We start from the raw sequence: 23,439 nt of genomic DNA on the forward strand, positions 1-23,439 counted from the left end.
GGAGAATGAAGACAGGCCAAGAACAAGGAGAAACCGGTTCATGAAGAAAAAGCTAGAAATGAGCTTAAAATAGTCCTTGCTTCTTCTTTGTTGAAATTTATAGTAATTTTTTTTGTTCATAAATAGAAGGAACTACCAAAAAAGCCAGAAAATTTCTTGGTTCCGTTAAATGAAAATTCACTTGTCCTTCCAAAGTTAAATATTTCTTATATCGAACCAAAACGAAAACCGAAATTGAATAGTGTATATCTAAAATGTCCAAAGAATTTGAACCGAAACCATTGGGTTACACTGAACCGGTAAATTGACTTATCTGATTGTGGGAGAGAGAAGTCTCTTAAAACGACCGCGCGTATTCGGCGGCGGTGGAGAAGGTTGCGTCGGGTGCGCACACGTCACCCACTCCCGCGGCGCACTTTAGCACAACTCTCAACCGGCCACCTCCTTCTCGGCCCAATCCTTCATTAACCTAACTTTTTTTCTAACGTGCACCTCTCCCCTCCTCTCCTCTCCTCCGCCTCTTTATTATCTCTTTACCCACCGCTCTTTCTTCTTTCACTAATTTATTCTTCGCCGCCGCAATGTCAATCCCCGATGATGGATCTCCCGTCGGCATGGCCATCGATTCTTCCACCGCCGTAACCGTCGCCACCACCACCACTAGGCGAGTTCCTCCACCGTGCTGGACCGACGAGGAAACCGCTGCGCTTGTCAACGCCTACAAGGATAAGTGGTTCGCCCTCCGCCGTGGGAACCTCCGTGCGGCTGATTGGGACGACGTCGCCGCGGCTGTTTCGTCTTCGTCCACCGTAGGAGGTACCCCGAAATCAGCCATCCAATGTCGACACAAGATCGAGAAGCTTCGCAAACGTTATCGCGGCGAAAAACAACGAGCTCTTAATCGGCCAGGCAAGTTCTCTTCCTCTTGGGATTTGTTCCCAATATTGGATGCTATGGGGTTCGCTCCGGTGACTCCAGCGGCCGTAGAAACTTACGATCCCGATGTGGATCATGATGATGAGAGTAACGGTTTGGATGGATTTAGGGCTAGATCGAAGAGGTCTGGGAAGTTTAGCGGTGGTTACTCTGATTCACCTCGAGAAGGATATGGGGTTAGATCTAGGGCAAGGAGTAACATGAAATTGTATAGTGGTTTCAAGTCTGAGTTTGATTCAGATCACGATTCAGGAAGTGGATTTGGATTGAAAAGGAAATACAATGGGAATCAAAAGGTTAGTGCTGATTTTGATGCTGATTCGGATGATGAGATTGTGTTAGTCCCGAAGACAACCAGGCTTAGGACTCATGGCAAGCCTTCCTCTGGTGATTTTAGCCACAGTGGTGGTGGTGGTTTCCCGTTGAAGTCGTTTGGTGATCGGAACTTTTCTTCTCATGGGTTTAAACCCAAGAACTTCAGTAAGACTGAACCTAATTTCTCTCAGGATCTGGATTATGATGATGAGTATGATGATGATAGAGCAGAGAGGGAAGGATTCAACCCGAGGATTCAGAGTTCTAGGAGCTCTTCACGAGGGAATGGCTACAGCAGGAAAGAAGGGGGGAGCTATCCTCGGAACGCTGGTGTTTCCAATGGGTATGGATCGTCTTCTAGGTTCAAGCATGAGCAAATGAATGCAGCAGCAGAAGTTGAGTCTGACCCGATTGATGAAGTTGTTTCTTCTGTTAAGATGTTGACAGAAATGTTTGTGAGGGTGGAGAATTCGAAGATGGAGATGATGAGGGAGATGGAGAAGTCGAGAATGGAGATGGAGCTGAAGCATTGCCAGATGATGCTTGAGTCGCAGCAGCAGATCATAGGCGCGTTTGCTGAAGCATTGAGCGAGAAAAAGAGCACAACAAATGCAAGGAGGCCGGTTTCGTAGTAGAAGAACTCTTTTTAACGCTGAATTAGCGGTTCATAACATGGATTTTCATATGCTATAATGATCAAATAGCTCTCTGAGTGTAGTACGAACTACGAAGTGTCATCTTCGAGTTACTAGGAACAGAAACGGCAGTGAAATTTGATGCAAGTAATGCAGGTTAAGTTGTTAATTATTGGCATTTTGATAATTTGATAAGATGACATTTGTGTTTTAACATAGCATAGCCAAATTGTGTCTGCAGTGAGCCAGTGACTTTTTGTTTTTTTTTTATATGTTGGAGCAGAGAAGTAAACTCATTTTTTCCCGCCTTTCAACTTGGAAAATTCGATACTTGCCCATAGGCAGAAGTAATTCGCTGGCTGGTACAAATTGTCTACAGAACTTTGTTTCATATAACAACGTTCACAGTCTAGGGACAATACCTTAATAGCGAACTTATTAGAGTTGGAAAACATAACAAAGGGACATAAGTCATCCTACTGAAAAACGAAACAGACACCAAAGTGGAGGGAAATTCTGGAAGAAGAGCTAATTCCATCAGACAATAATAAACAGTTAAAACACTTGAACTTGAACGCTTCAGGCTTCATTACGATAGCTCCTGAGATGAGGTAAAGTACCTCGCCGGAAAGTCCACTCGGTTCCGGCGACGTTTGTTCATAAAGAATGCCACGACAGGAGGTGATAATATAAATCCTGTAATCACCGGGTATGCAAAGGGCAACAGGGACACTGCGATCTCTCCAAATGAGCTCTTTGGATTTGGGAATGTATCGATGAAGGATGCATAATTAGCAATACCGAGAGCCGCTGTTGAACCATAAAGAACCATCCACATAGGCAGTCCAATTATGAGAATCATGATCACATATAGAGATGAGAAGAAGGCAATTCCGTTAAGGATATAAAAAAACAAGGCATTNATGAACATAGGGTATCCGTTTTGTGTTAGTACCGACTCTCTTTTTTGGAACAGTTGAGTAACTTCTCTTATTCTTTATCCCCCTTGCAACTTAGAATATTTAGTAACTTTCACTCAGGCAGTGGAAACTCGCAGGTCGTTGCAAGCAGTCTAGAGAATTCGTCTGATGGAATTTATTATCATTGTAAGCTGCGTATAAGCTACTGTCACAGTCAATTTGGTAATATCGTAATGGTGAACATGCAAAAGTGGAAAACACAATTCACAATTCAACTGAACAAAGGGACCGAAACTCAAATCTGACATAAGGTGGAAAGCAAACTAGACACAAAAGTTTGGGGGAAATTTGGAAGGAGAGAGCGCTGATCCCAGCCAACACAGTTTAAATACCTCTTGACTACTTCACGCATCAGCATCATCACGATAGCTACTGAACTGAGCTGAAGTACCTCGCCGGAAAATCAACTCGGTGTCGGCGGCGTTTGTTGATAAGGAATGAAAAAAAAGGAGGTGATAGCAAGCACCCTGTCATTATTGGGTATGTGAAGGGCGCAAGTGTCATTGCAGTATACCCAAATGCGCTGTTTGGATATGGGAATGTTTCGCTGAACGATGCAAAATTAGCAATCCCAAGAGCTACTGTTGAACCGTAAAGGACCATCCACATGGGAAGTCCAGTTATGAGGATCATGATCACATATAGAGATGAGAAGAAGGCAACTCCATTGAAGACATAAAAAAATGAGGCACCTTCGCTAGACATAGTCATCTCCCCAGCGAAGTGAGTAGTGAAGTCTCCGGGCTTTGAATCTTCTTGCCAAAATCCACCAGGAGGACTGAAACCAGCTTGGTATGTAGCTGTGGCTATCAGTATAGCCACCACAAGTATCACACTGCGGTTGTCACTGGTATCTAGAGACGTGTGCCTAATCTTACTCAGATTGGTCAGCCCCAAGAGAGTGTTTCGTTTCTCAAAAAACGATGGCTTCTTGCTCAAATTTTCCGCAAGAGTCATTGTGGAACCACAAAGTAGTCTTTCTTTAGCACGGTTGAGAAGTCTGCTTATTTTAGGGAAACGAGGAGATTTGTAAGTTTGGAGTATGTCCATCGCGGTCTTACCATCCAAGTTCTTGGCTTTTAAGTTAACGATTCCACGTAACAACTTCATGACCTGCAAAATCGAGCATGATCATAAGTAGACTTGCTGAAGTCATATGAATTCCTTTTCTAGATTAGGGAAAGCTTTTGTCTTTAAATAAAGAGCTTAGGTTTGAGAGGAGAGGAAAGTGAGACGTAAGAATTATTTTCTTAGACAAGGGTTGGATCCTTGTAGGGAGAGCTTGTCTCTTTGTTTATCTATCTTTAGTTCCCTATATCAATAAAATCAGTTATATTTTCTCATATTTCTAAGCCTTGTGACTTTTAACTCCATCACCCAACATTGATGAGAGAAGATAAACAAATACGTAAGAGCAAGTTTATTGGGGGGGTTCATATAAGGGGAGTTCTTAAATTTTTTATGAATTAATTGTGTACTGTTTGGAATATAAGAACCCATGATCTCTTAGATAAAATTATCTCTTTTATTGGTAGGTTCTTATGTTGGGTCTCTTATTTTTGAAAATATTGTTTTTTAAAATTTAAAAATTTTAAATAGAATAGAAGTGGTATAAATGTGTAAACATTTAAGATTTTATAAAATTAGAAAATATTACATTTTAATTAATTTTCAAACATACAAAACATAATAAAAACATTAATACATATTACAACAGAAGTGCAATTTATAAATGGAGAGAATGATTAATTTTAATACTGATTTGCTCCAAATTTTGCCCAAATATTCTCAACCAAATCATCTTGCAAGCATTTAAATAGATAAAAATAGTATAAATAGAGAACCATAATATTGCATTTTAATTAATTTTCAAAATACAAAACATAATAAAAACATTAATACATATTACAATAGACACAAGAGCTCTATACTCATCATCTAGCTTTCTTTAAGCTGTTAAAGAATGAATAAAAAAAAAAGAGTTAGAATGGAAAACAAACATCACATGCTTAACTAAAATAAAGATATAGAGCGGTTGCTTGAGTTTTGTATTGCGGAATCATAGCAGCTAAGGACTGGTGATTACCAGTGGGAAACGCTTGCTGATAACCTGAAGTGGGCATTGCGTTTTGAGTAGAAATACTTGCAGCTCTCAGGGCCTACAAACAAATATGAGTAAGCCACGGTATTAAGGGAAAGCTCTGAATATGTTTCTATGGAAGAGAAGAGGGAACCTCCAAAACAACCTCCAAAACAAGAGTGCTTTTTAGGATTTCTTACTTGCCTAATTACTTACTTGGCAGAATTATCAGCGTTAAATTCTACACTAGTCTCATCCATGCCAACAGATTGCCATCCATCATCAATTATGACAAATTTTGGGGTTACCCCACCAGCTTTGAGGCTACAGACAGACAATAATAATTGCAGGTTTGGTTAAGTTTACAATTCACATGTTAAATAAAGCCAACTCAAAAAGCATGAAGTGTGGTTTTCAGTCAAGAGTCAGACTCAAGAGTACCTCTCAAGACCTTGCTTGACGTCTTTGGCTGTGACATTAGTATAGAATGCATCCCAAGTGCACCAACCAAACCAGTTCAACATATCTGGCATCTAATAAGTGTGTTCCTTACTTTCTTTCTCTCCCGGTGTGAAAATGTCTGAAGATGTTGTTCAACAGTCCTAGCAAACAAATCATAAAAAATTTCTTAACAATCATTTTTTGGATATAAAAGAAATCAAACAATTTTGAGTTAAGAAACGTTACATACTTGACAGCTTTGGTAATGACATCAAAAGGGTCAGAGCCAGCAGCTACAAAAACCAAATGACTCCCCTCAAATTGGTCAACAGTTGGATCACCTTTTGACCATACAACAAACCATATAAATCTCAGGGATAATTATACAAAAAAAAAAATTCCAACTTAATAATCTAGCTAGCCGGTGTGAATTACTAAAAGAACTAAGTGGATTAAATTTACCACTTTCAAGACAAATCTCAAGCTCATTAGCCTCGTTCCCTTGAAGAACAGCCCTGAAGTCTCCTTCGAGTATAGGCAAGAATACAACGTACAAGGAAGCTGACTGATTTCCTCCTCTTCCTCCTAAATCAGATCCTTGGTTTGCTTCCACGATTAGAAATTGAGTCTCGCAAGGAATCTCTTTCCCATTAGTACCCATTCTTTGTCTCATCCACCATAGTTTAAACCGGAAGACACACATAAACCTCAAGTCTCTTAGTTTGCTAGTAAGAGACTGCTTACCATTGGATCAAACTGCTTCCCGACTGTCTCCACATGGATAACACCAAGTGAGCCCAGAATTTCAACAAACTGTTTGTATATACTCTGATAACTATTAGTGATTCTCTCTTCTCCCTCAGTCTCCACCTTAATTTGGGATTTAGCTCTCTCGAAATTATCCAAAACATCCAACAGATTCTCAACAACCTCTCCCTGAGCATTTGAAACAAGGTTTAGCCTTTCCCTCTCACAAGGAAGACAGAATCAGATGAAAGCAATACAGACATTTTCACATCAATTGCTGATAAAAACTGAGACAGAACAGAATATAATCTTAAAATAAACAACACCAACACCTACACAATCAGAATTAACACCAAAAATATTCAGGACATTCTCTATGAACCCTCATACAAGAATCAAAGAGTCAATTCCATTTTGATAGTACACACCATTTACGAATCCTACTCATTGCTCTTACTCATGTGAACGATACTTTACGCAAAGAACAAAATTAACCAAAAGCTTTAAACTTTACGCAAAGAACAAGCAAATTCTGCATTACCATATCCAAAATTCTCAAAATTTCATCATAAGATTCTAATTAAGTACATGAGACTCCCAATTTCGAAACCCTAAAACCTAACCCCTCCAGTATACAGAAGTTAGCCGAAATTGAAAAACCAGGACTTCAGGTTTGTGATCCAAAATCAAAGAACCCTAATCATAAAACAATATGCGATTTCATAATATTCTACTGACATACTTACCTTGTGATTCCAGATCCTTCTATTCCAAACCCTTCCTCTGATTCCAGATCCTTCGATTCCAAATTCTTTTGTTGTTTTGGGAATTCGATCGCGAGAGAAAGAGAGAGAGGAAAAGAAATCAAATCGAGCTTGGCCAATTTTTTTTTCTTTTGTATTATTCTATCGTCCAACAGAAAAACAACACGTATGAGTCTCTTACAACAAAATCGGGTTACTATATAACAACCTCCCTTAGCTTTTTTTTTAGTTTTGATTTATTTTTTTCTTACAAAAGCCTATAAACCTCTCTAAGAACTGACCGATAAACAAGCTCTAACACACTCATGGGATAACTCCACTCATTGCCATAGAAACCCAAAAACTTTCGCAAGAACTCAATTGTAAAAAGAAAAGTCCCAGATGTTAAGAAGCGGCTCTTAGCAAGTACTAGAGCATAAAATATATATATATATATCCCTTCATGTACCAGGAGCTATGGAAAAGAAGAAACCAAATGACCAAAGAGACATCTACCTCGGTTTGATTAGTTGATGCAGCAATATGGTAGACTGTGTTGCCATCTTCATCCTTCCAGTTCAATATTTCCTCCCTGTTTTCTCTTTTGACCCATCCCAACAGAACCTTAAATGCCGTAAACTGGTGGTTCTTAACAGCAACGTGCGCGGCTGTCTCACACTTAATCGTCAAATCTTCTATAGAAGATGGACAAGCAAACAAGAACTCACTCAACAACTCTGCATCACCTATTCGAGCCACATGATGCAAAGCAGTAGTACTTCCTCTTCCTTTGACGCTGACTAAGCTGCTGTCAAATGCCACAAACCCTCTCGCCATTCGAATATGGTTGTTTTGCAGAGCTAAATGGATTGCGCTGAAACCTGAAGCGTTTAGCTTAAGAGCAAGCGACGGCTTAAGAATCATTAACTCCATGGCAAAATGAGTTTTCCCGTTCTCGGCTGCAATGTGTAGTGGCGTCTCACAAAAGGGCACTTTATCAAAGTGTTGTTGATAAGATTGAAGGTGATGATCTCTTCTCTCTTATCTCTTCTCAACCCCTAATACAAACGATGAACCTAACTGATAAGATGGAGTTACAGTTCTCCTCTCTTATCACCAAGAACAGAGTCGCAGCTCTGATCTAACAAACTCACACAATCTATCTGATCACGCAGGATGATCTATATTTTTCCTCTCAGCTCTATTTATACTCTATCCTCTCTTTACTCTTAACATGTGCCTCTCACATGTGCTCTCTTATCAATACTCCCCCCTTTCAAAACAGCTTGTCCTCAAGCTGTGAAGTAACAATGAAGATAGAAACAAATGAAGACAATCGATGTTGCCATGGTAGAGCTGCTGCACACACATTAATTCTCCGTACCATAGTGTAGTTGCAGGTTCTGAGAATGTCTTCTGCAGTTTCTTCTTTCTCCAACGATGCCATACTGAAAAGTATAGTTTCTTGTGACACTTGAGCATACAAAACTTAGTGCAGATGCACCTCACCTGGAAGCTAAACACACACACAACCTGCATCATCTCACTCTTAGTTTCTCCAGATTTATATCCTGCAAATGGAGTAAGATGCATAATATGAATGTCTCTTTTCATCCGCTCCAGAATCCTTTCAAGCATATAATCCGGCCTATTCTCCATGTCACGATCATGTATCTTATGCGATGTAGGTACAATTTTGGTGACTTTGATAGCAGAAGTGGCCAAATGTCGTAGAATTGCTTCTGATTTAGAGACAGTAGCTTCAATATCAGATTGCAACATGACCCTATCATCATCACAAAGTGTGTCACCCAACTGTTCCAATACCAGTTTATTTTCCTCCGTATGAAGAATTTTCCTTATAAGTGAAGCTGGAAACGCTTGGTGTATGGTAACCACTCTGTTTCTATGCTTTCTTGCAGTAGCTTCTCCAAAGCTAACAAACCGTCCATGCTTCCTTTTGTACTTAAACATCCATGATTTAGGAGACAAATTCAACTTCTTATGTTGATTTAATTTGTTCCTTCTCTCACACAACCTGTCGAACACATGGTGTGTACTTTGCTTGCCATTGACACATTCAAGACACTGTGAACTATTGAACCTCATACTAGCAGATGGCCAATCCTCAAGAACACTTGGATATACATTTCGAATACTAAGGCTAGGTTCCAACGTCGGCATTGTTACCTTAAGATGTGAAAGCTCTACAAGCTGATGAGATACTTGTGGAATTAATTCCAGTTGATTACTCTCTCTATTATGGATAGCTATCTTCTCCTGGTTCACGTTCTTGACCACATTGTCTAGATTGACTAACACAGAACTGGCTTCCACTTCCCTTAGATCATCGTTTTGCAATTTCTCAAAATCAGAATCGATTAACCGAGGGCTAATCAATGTCACGCCTGTGTTCATGTTACAATTCACAAGATTGCGTTACGTCCGACGGTTGCGACGTGATCTTCCCCAAACACAAATCCACTTCTTTCTTCGATTCTTTCTTCTGCTCCAAGATTTCAATCTGTTTCTCTTCTCTAAGCTCCTGAAAGAGTCTGATTCTTTCATCTCTGTCACCAAACTGTAACACCATGGCTAACTCCATCATTCTCCAACTGTCAAAATATCCCCATACTCGTGTTCGCCGTTGAAACCACAAGAGAGCTTCACCTTCGAGAAGACTTTGCGCAAGATTCAGCTTCTCATCTGCCGTGAAATCCTCCTGAACAAAGAAATCCTCTAGCCATGAAATCCATGGTCGCAATTCACCAGCAACACCATCGAAGATGGGAAATCCCTCAAGACACATTGCAATCAAAATCCCCAAATTGTATAATCCCCAATTTGTCGAACCCTAATCCTTCTCTTGCGTTGAACCTCCGATCACAGTTTCACCGCACCATTTGATAAGATTGAAGGTGATGATCTCTTATCTCTTATCTCTTCTCAACCCCTAATACAAACGATGAACCTAACTGATAAGATGGAGTTACAGTTCTCCTCTCTTATCACCAAGAACAGAGTCGCAGCTCTGATCTAACAAACTCACACAATCTATCTGATCACGCAGGATGATCTATATTTTTCCTCTCAGCTCTATTTATACTCTATCCTCTCTTTACTCTTAACATGTGCCTCTCACATGTGCTCTCTTATCAGTTGTAGAATATTTGGATCTTCAGCAATCAACCCGTACAGTCTCTCGATATCCCTATCTTGAGCTACTGTTTTCAACCTCTCATAAATATTCTCATCTTGATTGATATCTGATACCCCATTGACATCCACAATAATTGCCATAGCTTCACTAGTCATCCAGGCTTCGGCCTCTGCAACAAAAAGTCTCCAGTCAACCTCCTTGCAGAGATGCAGTACCTTATTGTCTTAATTTTCTAAACCACTCATTTTCCATATAGATATCTACCAGTCAACTAAAAGATTAATATAGGCTTTTAAAAAGTCCACATATGGCTGACCACTTTCTGGGAGTAATATGACAACTAAAAAGATTAATATAGGCTTTTAAAAAATTAATTTTGTGTTTGCACCGAATCTCTTTTTTTTTTTTTTGGAACAGATGAGTAAATTTGATACTTTTCCTCAGGCTGTGGAAACTCGCAGGTCGCTGTAAGCAGTCTAAGAGAATTTGTCTGATGGAATTTAGTATCAGTTGTAAGTTGCATATAAACCACTATCATGGTCAGTTGGTAATATCGTAATGGGCCTGATGGCATGCAAAAGTGAAAAAAAAAAAACAATTCAACTAAAAAAAGGTACCAAAACTCATATCTGATATAAGGTGGAAACCAAACCAGACACCAAAAATGAAAAGATGGAAGAAGATAGCTAGCTAGCTTCTGATCCCAGACAATACAGTTAAAATACTCTTGTCTGCTTCACGCATCATCTCGAAAGTTACTGAACTGAGGTGAAGTACCTCTCCCGAAAATCCACTCACTGTTGATGTATGAAATCGACAATGTAAATAATACGAATATTAATGGGGATAAATCGGAGCTGGTCCTTTTATTAACATAGAATTGAATTGAGGGTGTACAGAAAATGCAGTCACAGTTCTACGCGCAGTTAATACGAGAATAATTGTTTTTTCTGTCAGATTGCCAAGATTTCGTATCTTGTTCCCTGACAATGACATCTAGTATTTATAGTGGGCCATTGACCTAGGGTCTCTTCTGTCTCTTCCGCAAATGACGATTTTGCTACTGCGGCCAGATAGGCCAAATCTATGACTTCAGGTCCTAAAATCTTGAGAGTCTTCTATTTGGGCCTCTTAGAATGTTGGGGGCGAAGCTCATATCCAACAGTGTCGGCGACGTTTGTTGGAAAGGAATGCCACCAAAAGGAGCTGATAGCCAGAGCCGTGCCTATGGGTAAAAAAAAAGGCATTTGCCTCAAGCCCCCAAAATATAAAGGAATTTTAAGGCCTCCAAATCTAAAAAATATGGTGTATTACAATAGTTTAGAGAGACCTTTTATTTCATAAATAATATTGGTTCTATTTTTTTGCTTTGACTCTTTAACATAAGAATGTATTGCTTAGCCCTGGGCATTCGGATTTTCGGTTCGGATCGGATCGGGTTTTTCGGATTTCGGATTTTTCGGATTAGGTTATATAAAATCCGTTTAGAATCCGGTTGTTTATCGGATCGGATCGGTTCGGATTTATTCGGATTCGGATCGGTTTTTAATTTCTTAAAAAAATCCGAACTTAAACCGAAACTGTTATATATGTCATTTGGAAAATAAAATCAATAAGTTGGAGTAGCTCAGCTCAGCCTGTTTTAGTGCTTCTAAATCTTCATTAATATACTAATTCATTTTTATAGTAATTTTGTTTATGAATTATGATTGTGATGATTTGATATATTTTTTTCTTAAATATTTAGAACCTAGATTATGAGCATTTGGTGAAAAAGTTTATTAAAACACAAGGAAGACTATTATATTGTTTTATTTTCAATAATTTATATTATTTTAAAATTATTTTATATTTATTTTAAAGTCTTTATTTTATTTAAATTTCTTTATAGAAAAAGCTCTCATTTCAATCTCGCCTTAAGCCCCGATTAGTTTGGACACGACACTGGTGATAGTAAGCACCATGTGATCAGTGGGTAAGCAAAAGGCACAAGGATCCTTGCAATCAGCCCAAATGTTCTACCTGAATCTGTGAATGTTTCCCTGAACGACGCAAAATTAGCAATCCCAAGAGCTGCTGTTGAACCGTAAAGAACCATCCACATCGGATTATGGAAAGTCCAGTTATGAGGATCATGATCACATATAGACATAGTCATCTGCCCAGCTAAGTCATATGTCCACTATACCGAAGACTATATATTTATATCTATAGGGTTAGGACTTCATAGATGCTTAGTACCAAACGAAAACAAATTCCCGTCAGAGTATTTTACAACTACCTTGATGCCACAATGGACAATTCATCGAATCCTTAATCATCACAGTAGGTATAAGATATATTATATATATGTTCAAAATCCTCTCAAACTTATAATTAATTTACGACAGCGAAAATGATCAGAAAATTAGACAACAGAAATCAAAAAGCATGAAATGTAAAAGGTTAGAATATAAAATTTTTAAACTCTAGGATCTGATTTTGACATTGTTGACAAAAATAAAAGTCGACTTTAAGAACAAAATAGATACATGATGTATATTAAGAACACAATAGATACATGATGTAAGAAATATATATTAGCTAGCATAACTCTTACTTTTTAACTAAAAAAAAATATATTTTAAAATTAGTACAATTCACCAAATCACAATTCACAATTCACAAGATCACGAGTTTAGAACACCTACGAGCGGGAAGAAGTATAATTTAACTTGTTTTGGTCTCTCGGAGATATTAATTATGGCTTATATACCTCAAAATTTCTTGGTAAAACAAATCAACGTAACATCAACTGAGGCGTCAATAATTTGTTCTTAAACATACAAAAAACAATACGATATACACATTTAAATTTAAGAAATTACTACCATTTGGACATTGCCCAACATATCGTGCTGCACCCTCGTGCTAGTCACATGACTTTCAACAAACTCTACTCTGTCTCTATCCATCTCTTCGGCTTCGTAAGTCCTGTGGACGCCATACAACACGTAAAACAGCGTTACAAGACATGTCCATATCGCAAACCTCTGAAACGACAGCTTCTTCAGCGTTGTAGTTAGAAAAACGTTAAGGAACACCGAAATTGCGGCTGGCCACGGCATGAATGGCACAGACCATGTGGAGGGTATAGGTTCAAGAAGATTTTTGTTAGCAGTAGACGAAAGCAATGAGTTGTGGTATTGAAAAAACACGGTGACCGCTATAGTGATCGCGAGAAATAGCATCAAGCCCCACCACGGTTTGTTCAGTTTCCACCATAGGGAGAACGCGATGGCGGAAGAAGAGAGGAGGGCAAGGAACGAGAGAGTGTGAAGCGGTGAGTTTTGGCCTGTTAAAGTATACTTACGATAGATAAGAGCATTGGCGACTAGGTAGAAAACACAGAGCGTTCCTAGTGAAATCAGCTCCATCACTATTTCTAGATCCGTGAACAAAGCAATTGAAGCTGTGCATATTCCTGAAAACGCACACATTATTAGAAGTATAGTGTTAAGTTGAATAATTCAATTAATTTTTATGATTACATTTATCTATATTTATTTTTCCCCTTTTCAACAATAATGTATGTTTTTTAAGTCAACATCATGCATTGTCTGTTTGGACTTGGAGTTGTAACGCACCAACGCCACTAACAGAAAATTCTAGGTTATATGCCAATATGATCTAATCATGTGTGAAATTTAATTATGGTCTGATTGGTAATCGTATAGTGACAGAATGATTCCACATGGTTTAGTAATCAAATTTTCGCAGAACCGCATAATATTATTCATTTTATGGTATTTAATTAGGCTTTTTAAAAAAAATTATATATATATATATATATATTGCAACTTTTTCCCTTTTAATTATTTCATTGACATAATTTCATAATATATATATCCCGATTCCACCATTTCCCAATATTGTTAATCAAATCCATCATATACTTTTATAAGTTAAGAAATTGTATAAAATGTTATTAATTTACCGAGAAAAAGAGTGGCGTTCAAGGGAGTTCCAGTCGAAGGATGCACCTTGGCAAACCATGAAGGGACCAGTCTGGCTCTTCCAATCACACAAAGGTATCTGGCTTGCCCTAACATCGCCACCAGCAGCGAAGCCACGATACCTAGGCTCGCACCAGCACCCACCACGTTCCCTCCCCAACCCCACCCAGTCTTCCGGAATGCAACCGCGTACGAGGCGCTTTTTGATATCTACAACATTTTTTACCTTTAATCAAATTAAAGTAATATTAAACCTGCAATCAGTGAGTTATTCCAATAAATTAATTTAGCTCGTACTCATAAGTGGATGCATCATCATGCATGTGATCACATTCGATATGGATTCGTCGAAGTTACTAAAATCTTCACCAAATATATTTTGAACATTCATTATACATTACCTCATTGTATGGAACCATGAGGCAGAGTACGAGAGACATGAGGCAATAGAGGACGGAGACGACGGAAACGGAGCCGATGATTCCAACTGGGAGACTAAAGGAAGGGTTCTGGATTTCTTCGGCGAGAGTCGAAACGGTATCGTATCCGATGTAGCTGAAGTACACTACGGCAGCTCCGTTAACAACTCCGCGAACGCCGTATGGGGTCAGCCCTCGCGGCTCCACCAACGCCTTGGCTCCGTCACCGTTACTAAATCCGGCGATTATTATAAAACCGAAGAATATTACGTGGAACACCGTCATCACTAGGTTCAGCATTGAGCTCTCCTTCGTGCTAATATAGTTTAAAAAAAAAAAAAATAAGGCCAATAATTTTGTTATCCTTTTATTTTAAATTTTACAAAGTAGAAGTAACGTTAAAAACATAATTATTTAGCAAAACAATATTTTGATTGGATAATGTAGTAATAATACCTATGACAAAGGCAGAGAGTGAGGAGAAGAACAAGAGCAACGGCAGGGAAATCGAGTTCGTTGTAACCATTCTCGAGAGCATTTACTTTAATTCTCCAAGCGTTTGGATCAGAAACGTCAAAGGCCGTACATGTATACTCTGTGAAGCTTCTCGCAACTGCCGCGTTCGACAAAACGTACTCCAATAGTATGTTGGCTCCTCCAAAATACCCGATAAATTCACCTGCATGATGCCCCACGTACGCGTTTGAAGGGTCAGATACTTTTCTTCTGACAAAGAAAGATCGCATATGAGGATGAACAGAGAGGAATCTCGTATCCCATGAACCATGTTCTTTAGATCTGTCTGACTGTGACAGCTGACAGTTACCTTTTTCTTTTTACGTATCTTTTTTCTCTTCCTAAACCAATTAATTTGTGTAGGTAAAACAAAAAATAAACGTACATACTCCTTCTGTCCCATAAAGATTGATGTTTTGGGATACTTTTTTTTGTCCCACAAAGATTGATGTTTTGTAAATTTAAGAAGTAATTATTGAAAATATTTAAAATTTTGAATTGTTATTGGTTTAAAATTAAAAAATATATTTTTAATCAAAGTAAAAAATATATTTAAACTCAATAATCATTGTTTTCTTAAATAAAGAGCGATAAAACCAATAACAATTGTGTAATATCCCAAAACATCAATATTGGTGGGAAGAGGGAATATTACTTTATTATGTTAATTTTTATAAATAAAGAGCGATAAAAAGTTATTGTCGAATTGACGACCACAAAAAAAGTTCATGTCGAATTTAATATTCACGAATATATAATTTTTAAAAATATCAAATTTAATTTAATTAGTTGCCATAATTAATGTCTTTGTTCGGAAGTTCTTTTTATTCTCTAGTTACGTTCTTTTAGGGACATCACTTGTTTCTAGCTTGCTTCAGACATCTATTAATTTCCAAATCTCGTACAAATAATCAAACAAGCAAAAGAGAAAGAAATAAAAACACTACCATTCAAAGAAATAAAGAACCTATAAAACTATATTCGCGTACCGAATGTGACTCGGAGATAACTGAACGCTCCGCCGGCGACCGGGACGTTAACTGAGAACTCGGTGTAACAAAGTGAGGACAAAAGTGCCGAAAAACCGGCGACCATGTAGGAAATGAATACGGCCGGGCCAGAGATATCACGTGCGACGGGTCCGGTTGTCACAAAGACACCGACCCCGAGCATGCCACCGACGCCTAGAGAGACGAGGTCAAACCACCGGAGTTTGCGCTTCATGTCCGCACCGGATCGGAGGCGGACTTGGTTGACTTCTTGATCAGGAGTCCATGTAGCGAGCATTCTGGACTTGAGCCTGTGTGGTGTCTGTGAGAGGCTGTGGAAGTACTTTGACATATTTTGCTCTTTGCTCTTTCGTTCATATGATAGTAGAGAATTATAAGAAGGTCGTTTGTTTAGCTTGACGAGTGGCTCTATATATAATTAGTAAGTAGGATCTTGGATAACGTTCGTTTAGTTTGAGTTTCGAACGTTCGATTTTAAATCTCTTTATCATAACTCCTTTTATGTTCATTTGTCCGCCTTTACTTTTGAATATTAAATTTTGATAATAGTCCTAGTCCATTACTTTGTAAGATATTGTAGTTATGACCATAAATACGCGATTAATTTAATAATGTTGTTTATTCAACAAAATTTCGTTGTTACATGTGTTTAAAGACTTTTAAAACGATTAGTTTGCTGAAAAAAAGCTTCGTGCCCTGCCTTTGGAATGTGAGCTTTTTATTCCGTATTCTATTTAGTAATTTAAGAAAATAATAGAAAAGAAGATAAATAGACATGTTCGTAGGACAAAGTCACAAAACTGATCGTGATCACTGGGGACTTTATTACAAAAGCTTTTGCTGAAAGTACTTGTATGTCCCTTTTCAAGAGTTGTACATTGCAATTATCGTATTACCCTTATATCTAAACCACTGTTCCGACGACACGTCAACGCAAGTACATACAAAATAATAACCATTCCTTAATTTTAGACCAACCAACACATGCATTTGCAGCCTTTCGCAGCCCGAACGACCAAAATTCTCATTCTCTTTATAATGTATATTATGATGATGGATGTACGGGAAAGAAAGTATACTGTATATCGCTCATTCTTTGTCTTGTTATCCTTCTCTTATCTTTAAAAAGCATCTAAGTATTAATAATATGTAATACCTTATAAGCAAAAGTACTCAGCTTAGAAGAAAAAATCAGGTAAAATATTTGTTTGTATATATGCATTAATTGTTGAACTCAACACCTACCGCTGCACCGCAGACCAGGCCACTGCCCTCACAGCAATTCCAACTCCAGAACAGATCACACACACTCTCTTCTCTCTTCCACGAAGCAAGGCACCTGGGCCTGATGACTTCACAGTGGAATTTTTCATTGCTTCTTGGGCTACTGTCGGACCAACTGTGATTGAAGCGGTTAGGGAATTCTTCATTACTGGAAAGCTCCTAAAGCAGGTCAACGCAACCATTCTGGTTCTGCTTCCAAAAACAGTAACGGCGGAGCGTCTCACTGAGTTCACACCAATATCTTGTTGTAACACCATTTACAAGGTAATTTCCAGGCTCCTAGAAAAGCGGCTCAAACTCATAACATCTCAAGCAGTGCAGAGGAACCAGGTTGCCTTCATTCCTGGCAGGTTACTTAGTGAAAATGTTCTGCTGGCCTCAGAGCTTGTAGCTGATTTCAAAAAGGATGGTCCAATCACTCGGGGATGTCTCCAAATAGATTTGTCCAAAGCTTTTGACAATGTTGACTGGGGCTTTCTAACCAACATACTTACAGCTCTGGAACTCCCTGCAATGTTCATAACTTGGTTAGTGACATGCTTTCCACACCCTCCTACTCAGTGGCATTCAACGGGGAACTAACAGGATATTTTTCGGGAGAGAAAGGACTAAGGCAAGGAGATTCTATCTCGGCTCTTTTGTTCACTTTGGTCATGGATGTTCTTTCTAAGCAACTGGATGAATCAGCTTTAAACAGAAGATTTCAGCCTCATCCCAAATGTCACCATCCACTCATTACTCATCTCAGCTTCGCATATGACATCCTCGTTTTCTTTGATGGAGCAGAGGAGTCCTTGACCGAAATCCTCAAAATCCTAGAACAGTTCAAAGTCTCCTCGGGTCTCGGGATCAACCTCTCCAAATCCTGTCTCTACCTTGATGGAAATAACCGAGACACCATCAGTGAGATGGCACAAAGGCATAATCTATCCTATGGTTCACTTCCCATGCGTTACCTAGGTGTTCCCCTCACCCCTCACAAGCTCCGTCCATCTGATTATCAACCTTTGATAGACAAGGTACAAAACCGTATCTCAGGGTGGACAAGTAGACACTTATCATTCGCAGGGCGACTTCAACTTCTGCAGTCTGTCATAAAAAGCACAATAAACTTCTGGGCTTCAGTTTTCCTGCTTCCAAATAAATTCTTGGAAAAACTTGAGAGCATTTGCAATGCTTTTCTGTGGAATGGAGTTGCGTCCTCCGCTCGAGGAGCAAAAGTGTCTTGGGAAGTAGTCTGTTCGCCAAAAGCCTCTGGAGGATTGGGTCTGAAAAGACTGGTTGACTGGAACCAGGTCTTTGGTCTGAAAATGATCTGGCTCCTTTACTCTCAAGCAGGTTCCCTGTGGGTCTCTTGGGTAAAGCAGCACTTGATTCGAGGCAGAAGCTTTTGGGATGCAGATTTCAGAACAACCGGCAGCTGGATTTGGAAACGGATGACTAAACTCAGGGCGTTGGCAAGGCCCTTTGTGCCCTGCAGTGTTGTCTCTGGCGCTCAAGCTTTATTTTGGCATGACAACTGGATAGGTCTTGGTCCTTTACTGGATATCCTTGGTGAATCTGGTCCTCGGGTTACAGGAATAGGCTTACTTGCTCCGGTCAGAGCTGCTTCAAGAAACAATGAGTGGCTCATCCCTAGGGGAAGACACCCTCTCGTGCAACTACTTCGTACATGCCTTAAACATCACCCGCCCCCTGAGTCAACTATAGGCGACGATCAGTTCTGCTGAAAGTTAACTCAAGATGAAACCAGCAATTCCTTCTCCACGAGTAGAACATGGAGACATCTCCATCCTACAGGACCTTCAGTCCCATGGTTCTCCCAAGTCTGGTTCAAAAATCACATTCCCAAGATGGCTTTCATGGCTTGGCTAACAGTGCAGGATAGACTGACGATCAAGGATCGCTTACGGAGATGGAACCTTCCAGTCCCAAGCAATTGCCTTCTATGTCAAGCTGGTAATGAATCGCGGGACCACTTGTTTTTTGATTGCCTCTATACTAACAACCACTGGTCAAGTTTCTTTGCTCAATTTCAACCGCCTTCGAGCCCCTCATTCGACAACCTTCTCAGCTGGATCAAAAGGCCAACAGCAAATCCAAAACTCAACACCGTCTGCAAACTCGTTTTCCAAGCCTTGATTTACTTGATCTAGAAAGAACGAAATGCACGTCTTCATAGCTCTTCAATGCGATCAGAATCACAGCTTCTACGGGAAGTCCAGCTCCTTCTCCGTAGGAAACTGCTAGGCCTTGACCGCAACCAAGGTTCACACCAGTCCGCCAATTTGCTCCACGACTCCTACCTCGCCATATGGTTAACTTACTTTCAAACACCATGACTTTTTTAAATACTCACTATGTTATATCTGCACTCAAAAAACTCCACAATTGTATGTCTTCTATTCGATGTTTATTCCGGATTTATATAAAATATAACCGATATTTTTTTAAAAAAAATAATAATAATAATTGTTGAACTTGATTCTGCAGCACACATTCGATGAATCGGAATAAACATTAAACTTTGTGACATTTTGTAAAAATTATAATAAGCAAAGGCTAAAATACATTTGTTCACATGTCGGCTAAATGATGTGAATTTTTAACCCAAAATTTTTGTCATCATATTATGAGCAATTGTATATATATAATTTATCTTGTATATATTTCAGCAACCGATATTATTACGGAGATGAACAAACTACTTGATAACCGTACGTACGTATAGTTAAAACCATTTAATTATCTACGATCACAAATACAATCAAATTCAAAGGACTTCAATTTGCCTTTCTCGGATCTTAAGACTATATTTTTCAAGTTAAGACCTTCTCCATCGAGGGTTGTTAGAGTTTAGTAGGAAAAAATTAAATCAAAAGAAAAGAAAAAAATTGAAGGGAACCTCTTATTGAACAGCCTGAACTACGTGTCCTTATTTCGTTGGTTGGGCTGTAAAATATAAAAGGGTAAAAAAAAATTTAAGACGCAGACCGCCATTTTATCGTCTCTCAGTTTCTCTCTTTCTCCCTTTCTCTCCTTCACTCGCGATCGAAGTCTTGATCCGACAAAAGATGTTTGCTTTAATTGGAAGTTATAGAATCAGTCTCGTGTTTGGTCGGAGGCGATTTGACGTGGCTGAGATCTTGGTGGAGGCGACGGTAGCGGCGGCGAAGTGAATCGTCGTGGAGGTTGTATTGGAGGCGCTGCAAAGGGGAAGGCGATTCAATGCTGGAATCAATCCGATTGAGAGTGTAAGTTTCTCAGTTCAATTGTAAGATTAGGTTTACAGTTAGGTTTATTTGATTTTGGATCGCAAATTAGGGTTTTTGATGTTTGTTCGAAAATTGGATTCTTTGTGTGTTTGTGTTCCGATTTATAATTGATGGTTTACACGGATTAGGGTTCTTGGTTCTTTGTGTTCCGATTTGGTCTGTTTGTGTTCCGAATTAGTGTGTTGTGTACCGATTGATAAGTGATGCTTAAACTGGGATTAGGGTTCTTGAGAACCATGTGATCCGATTTGGTCTGTTTGTGTTTAGTTTTTTGGTTTGTTAGTGTTCTGTCTAGGTGTGTTTGTGTTCCGTTTTGGTGTGTTCAGTTTGTGTTCTGTTATTGGTGTGATTGTGTTATGTTATTGGTCTGTTTGTGCTCTGTTATTGGCCTGTTTGTATTCTGTTATTGGTCTGTTTGTGTTCTGTTATTGGTGTGATTGTGTTTGTGTACCGATTGATAAATGATCTTTTGTGTTGGTTAGACATGATTGTAGAAAACAAAGTATATTGTTATTGTTCGATTTAGATTGTAGAAAACAAAGTATATTGGCCTTGTTTGATATTCATTGTAATTTGCGGATTGTGATATATGTCTCTATTTTTTTTTGAGGTTAAATGGGGACAAATGGATTGATGGAAGTACATGAGTATAGAGTCTGATACCTGTTCGGCTATGAAGGAAGGTATTTTAGCATCGTCCTCTTTTTCTTCATTTAATTTGGTGTTATTTTAGGTAAGAGTCGAGTCTCACATTGATGATATTGCTTTGTTTGTTGGTTGTTATTAATACGTTTAGTACTTGCCTATTAGAGAGGTCTACATCAAAATTTAACTATGATGGTTTGTGTTATGGTTGTGAAGATGTTTATTGTGTGGTTGTTGTAGTGTAGGTTAAAACATAAATACAAAATTTAAAGCAACTAGTTGTGAAAGTTAAATTCATCTAACTAACATTATAAATTGAAAGACTTGATCCTCATAGTAAAAACACCAAGTAAACACACACCACACTATTAACCGTAAAAACTTCTTCTTCAATATCCCTTAACACATGATATGGATTCAGACGACTCCATGAATCCATATCGTCCGTCCCAAAGCTTCTTCAATCTGTTAACCAGTCAACCCAAAACCTCGAATACACTCATTGTGAGAGTCCATGTTCGGAGGCTCCATCTGAACCTGCATCTCCTCTAGAAAACCGGAAGTCAAGGAATGTATGGTTACCTTCTGATGATGTCATGCTTGTTAGCGCATGGCTCAACACTAGCAAGGATCCGATCAGATCCAATGAGCAAAGACGTGGAGCATTTTGGGAGAGGATTGCGGATTACTATGCGGAATGTCCGAATGCTGAAGGTCGGCCAAAAAGAGAGGCTCGTCATTGTAAACAGAGGTGGGGGGGGATAAACGACTTTGTCTGCAAGTTTGTTGGTTGTTTCGAAGCTGCAACAAGGGAGAAGTCTAGTGGACAAAACGAAGATGATGTGATAAAGCTAGCACACCAAATTTACTTCAATGATTAGAATCAGAGGTTTACCTTGGAGCATGCTTGGCGAGAGTTAAGATATGATCAGAAATGGTGTGCTAGCACATCATCTAAAGTTAATGGAGTGAAAAGGGGAAGGGTGGTGGGTGAGGATGTGTCCGCACAACCTGTGGTTGATGTCAAAGATGAACCACAGCCCCGTCCTCCTGGTGTTAAGGCTGCAAAGGCTGCAAAGGGGAAGGCTAAACCGGCTGTGGAGGAGGATGGAAAAGCTTTCTTGGAGTTTCAGCTGGAACGTGTTACGCGGATGTATGACATGAAGCAAGCGGATTTTGCTTTGAAGGAGAAGGAGTTCGCTATGAAAAAGGAACATAGCTTACATGTGATGTTTGAAGCTCTCATTGCTAAAAAGGATTCACTTATTGAAACTGAAAAAGCCCTTAAGGAAAAACTAATTAATGATTTGATGTCATCGGGTTGAATCTTTGTGTTTTATTAACTATATTTGTAGTGTTCTACGATATCTTGTGTTTGGAACATGAATCGGATGTATGCTTATGTTCAAGGAATCAGATGTATGCTTTTGTTGAATATGTTCTGTTTTATGAATTGGACTAAGTTTGTAAGTTGAATATGTTCTGTTTTATGAATCGGATTAAGTTTGTTTGTTGAATATGTTCTGTTTTATGAATCGGACTAAGTTTGTTAGTTAAATATGTTCTGTTTTATGAATCAGGTCGACCAAGAAGTGGATCTCCGTGACAGTCCCTCCATGTTCCCGTGAAGCGTAAAGGACAAGTCCGTGACAGTCCCTCCATGTTCCCGTGAAGCCATTGTACTTTACCACATATTGCTTACAATTTTTGTGTACCACATATTGTCAAGTCCGTGACACATATATCTCATGTACTCACACATTTTTTGTACTTCTACCACAAGTTGAAAGGTTCTTTTTATACCACATATTATTTACAATGTTTGTGTACCACACATTTTTTGTACTCAAGCTATCATCTTTTTCTATATAATGATCAACCCTTCATAACAATACATATCACAAGCATTTTCCTATTACTCTCAAAACCAACAAAAAAAAATTCCTTCTCTTTAGTTTCCTTTTTTTTACAATGGCTTCTTCTTCCCAAAATGATGTTGATGACATACTTGATGAATGTTTTAATCAAACATGCGATTAAATCACCAATCATGTATGGCAAAATCTTCTTACTCCACCAATCCAAAGTCAACCACCACCTAAACCAAGAAAAAAGTGAATTCACATTGAAAGAAATCGAGAAGTCGCAGCTGACCACTTGTGGAATGATTATTTCAGTGAGGATGCTACTTACCCTCCCNTATATCTCATGTACTCACACATTTTTTGTACTTCTACCACAAGTTGAAAGGTTCTTTT

At 38.8% G+C, this 23,439-nt stretch overlaps 5 protein-coding genes across 8 annotated transcripts; 2 read left to right on the plus strand and 3 right to left on the minus strand.

Annotated features, from left to right (window-relative positions):
- Positions 318 to 2,107, plus strand: LOC104731871 (trihelix transcription factor ASIL2-like). The gene has a single exon (XM_010451369.2). It carries the CDS (start codon positions 582 to 584, stop codon positions 1,881 to 1,883), a length of 1,302 nt encoding a protein of 433 aa, XP_010449671.1. The 5' UTR covers positions 318 to 581; the 3' UTR covers positions 1,884 to 2,107.
- On the minus strand, positions 3,056 to 10,270 carry LOC104731874 (protein ACCELERATED CELL DEATH 6-like). 4 transcript variants are annotated; one of them, XM_019234120.1, is made up of 8 exons: positions 7,394 to 7,486; positions 6,881 to 7,039; positions 5,850 to 6,323; positions 5,638 to 5,728; positions 5,388 to 5,548; positions 5,163 to 5,270; positions 4,953 to 5,025; positions 3,056 to 3,979 (listed from the first exon to the last, which is right to left on the minus strand). In XM_019234120.1, the coding sequence occupies exon 8, from the start codon at positions 3,974 to 3,976 to the stop codon at positions 3,236 to 3,238; it is 741 nt and encodes a 246-aa protein (XP_019089665.1). In that variant the 5' UTR covers positions 3,977 to 3,979; positions 4,953 to 5,025; positions 5,163 to 5,270; positions 5,388 to 5,548; positions 5,638 to 5,728; positions 5,850 to 6,323; positions 6,881 to 7,039; positions 7,394 to 7,486; the 3' UTR covers positions 3,056 to 3,235. The 4 variants fall into 4 exon arrangements, with proteins under 4 accessions (XP_019089665.1, XP_019089664.1, XP_010449681.1 ...); XM_019234119.1 differs by lacking the exon at positions 3,056 to 3,979 and adding an exon at positions 4,703 to 4,819 and having other exon boundaries at positions 7,394 to 10,270; XM_010451379.2 differs by lacking the exon at positions 3,056 to 3,979 and having other exon boundaries at positions 4,703 to 5,025; positions 6,881 to 6,945; positions 7,394 to 10,270.
- On the minus strand, positions 6,105 to 7,810 carry LOC109127955 (ankyrin repeat-containing protein At2g01680-like). Its single transcript, XM_019233578.1, has 3 exons — positions 7,394 to 7,810; positions 6,392 to 6,466; positions 6,105 to 6,323 (listed from the first exon to the last, which is right to left on the minus strand). The coding sequence occupies exons 1-3, from the start codon at positions 7,808 to 7,810 to the stop codon at positions 6,105 to 6,107; spliced, it is 711 nt and encodes a 236-aa protein (XP_019089123.1).
- On the minus strand, positions 12,842 to 16,429 carry LOC104731875 (cationic amino acid transporter 6, chloroplastic-like). The gene is made up of 5 exons (XM_010451380.2): positions 15,957 to 16,429; positions 14,908 to 15,130; positions 14,434 to 14,767; positions 14,014 to 14,242; positions 12,842 to 13,500 (listed from the first exon to the last, which is right to left on the minus strand). Exons 1-5 carry the CDS (start codon positions 16,306 to 16,308, stop codon positions 12,893 to 12,895), a joined length of 1,746 nt encoding a protein of 581 aa, XP_010449682.1. The 5' UTR covers positions 16,309 to 16,429; the 3' UTR covers positions 12,842 to 12,892.
- LOC104733555 (glutathione S-transferase T3-like) lies at positions 21,152 to 22,506 on the plus strand. Its single transcript, XM_010453125.1, has 4 exons — positions 21,152 to 21,175; positions 21,270 to 21,304; positions 21,603 to 22,023; positions 22,114 to 22,506. The coding sequence occupies exons 1-4, from the start codon at positions 21,152 to 21,154 to the stop codon at positions 22,504 to 22,506; spliced, it is 873 nt and encodes a 290-aa protein (XP_010451427.1).

Source organism: Camelina sativa, chromosome 12, assembly GCF_000633955.1.
Source record: "Camelina sativa cultivar DH55 chromosome 12, Cs, whole genome shotgun sequence".
Classification (NCBI taxonomy): domain Eukaryota; kingdom Viridiplantae; phylum Streptophyta; class Magnoliopsida; order Brassicales; family Brassicaceae; genus Camelina; species Camelina sativa.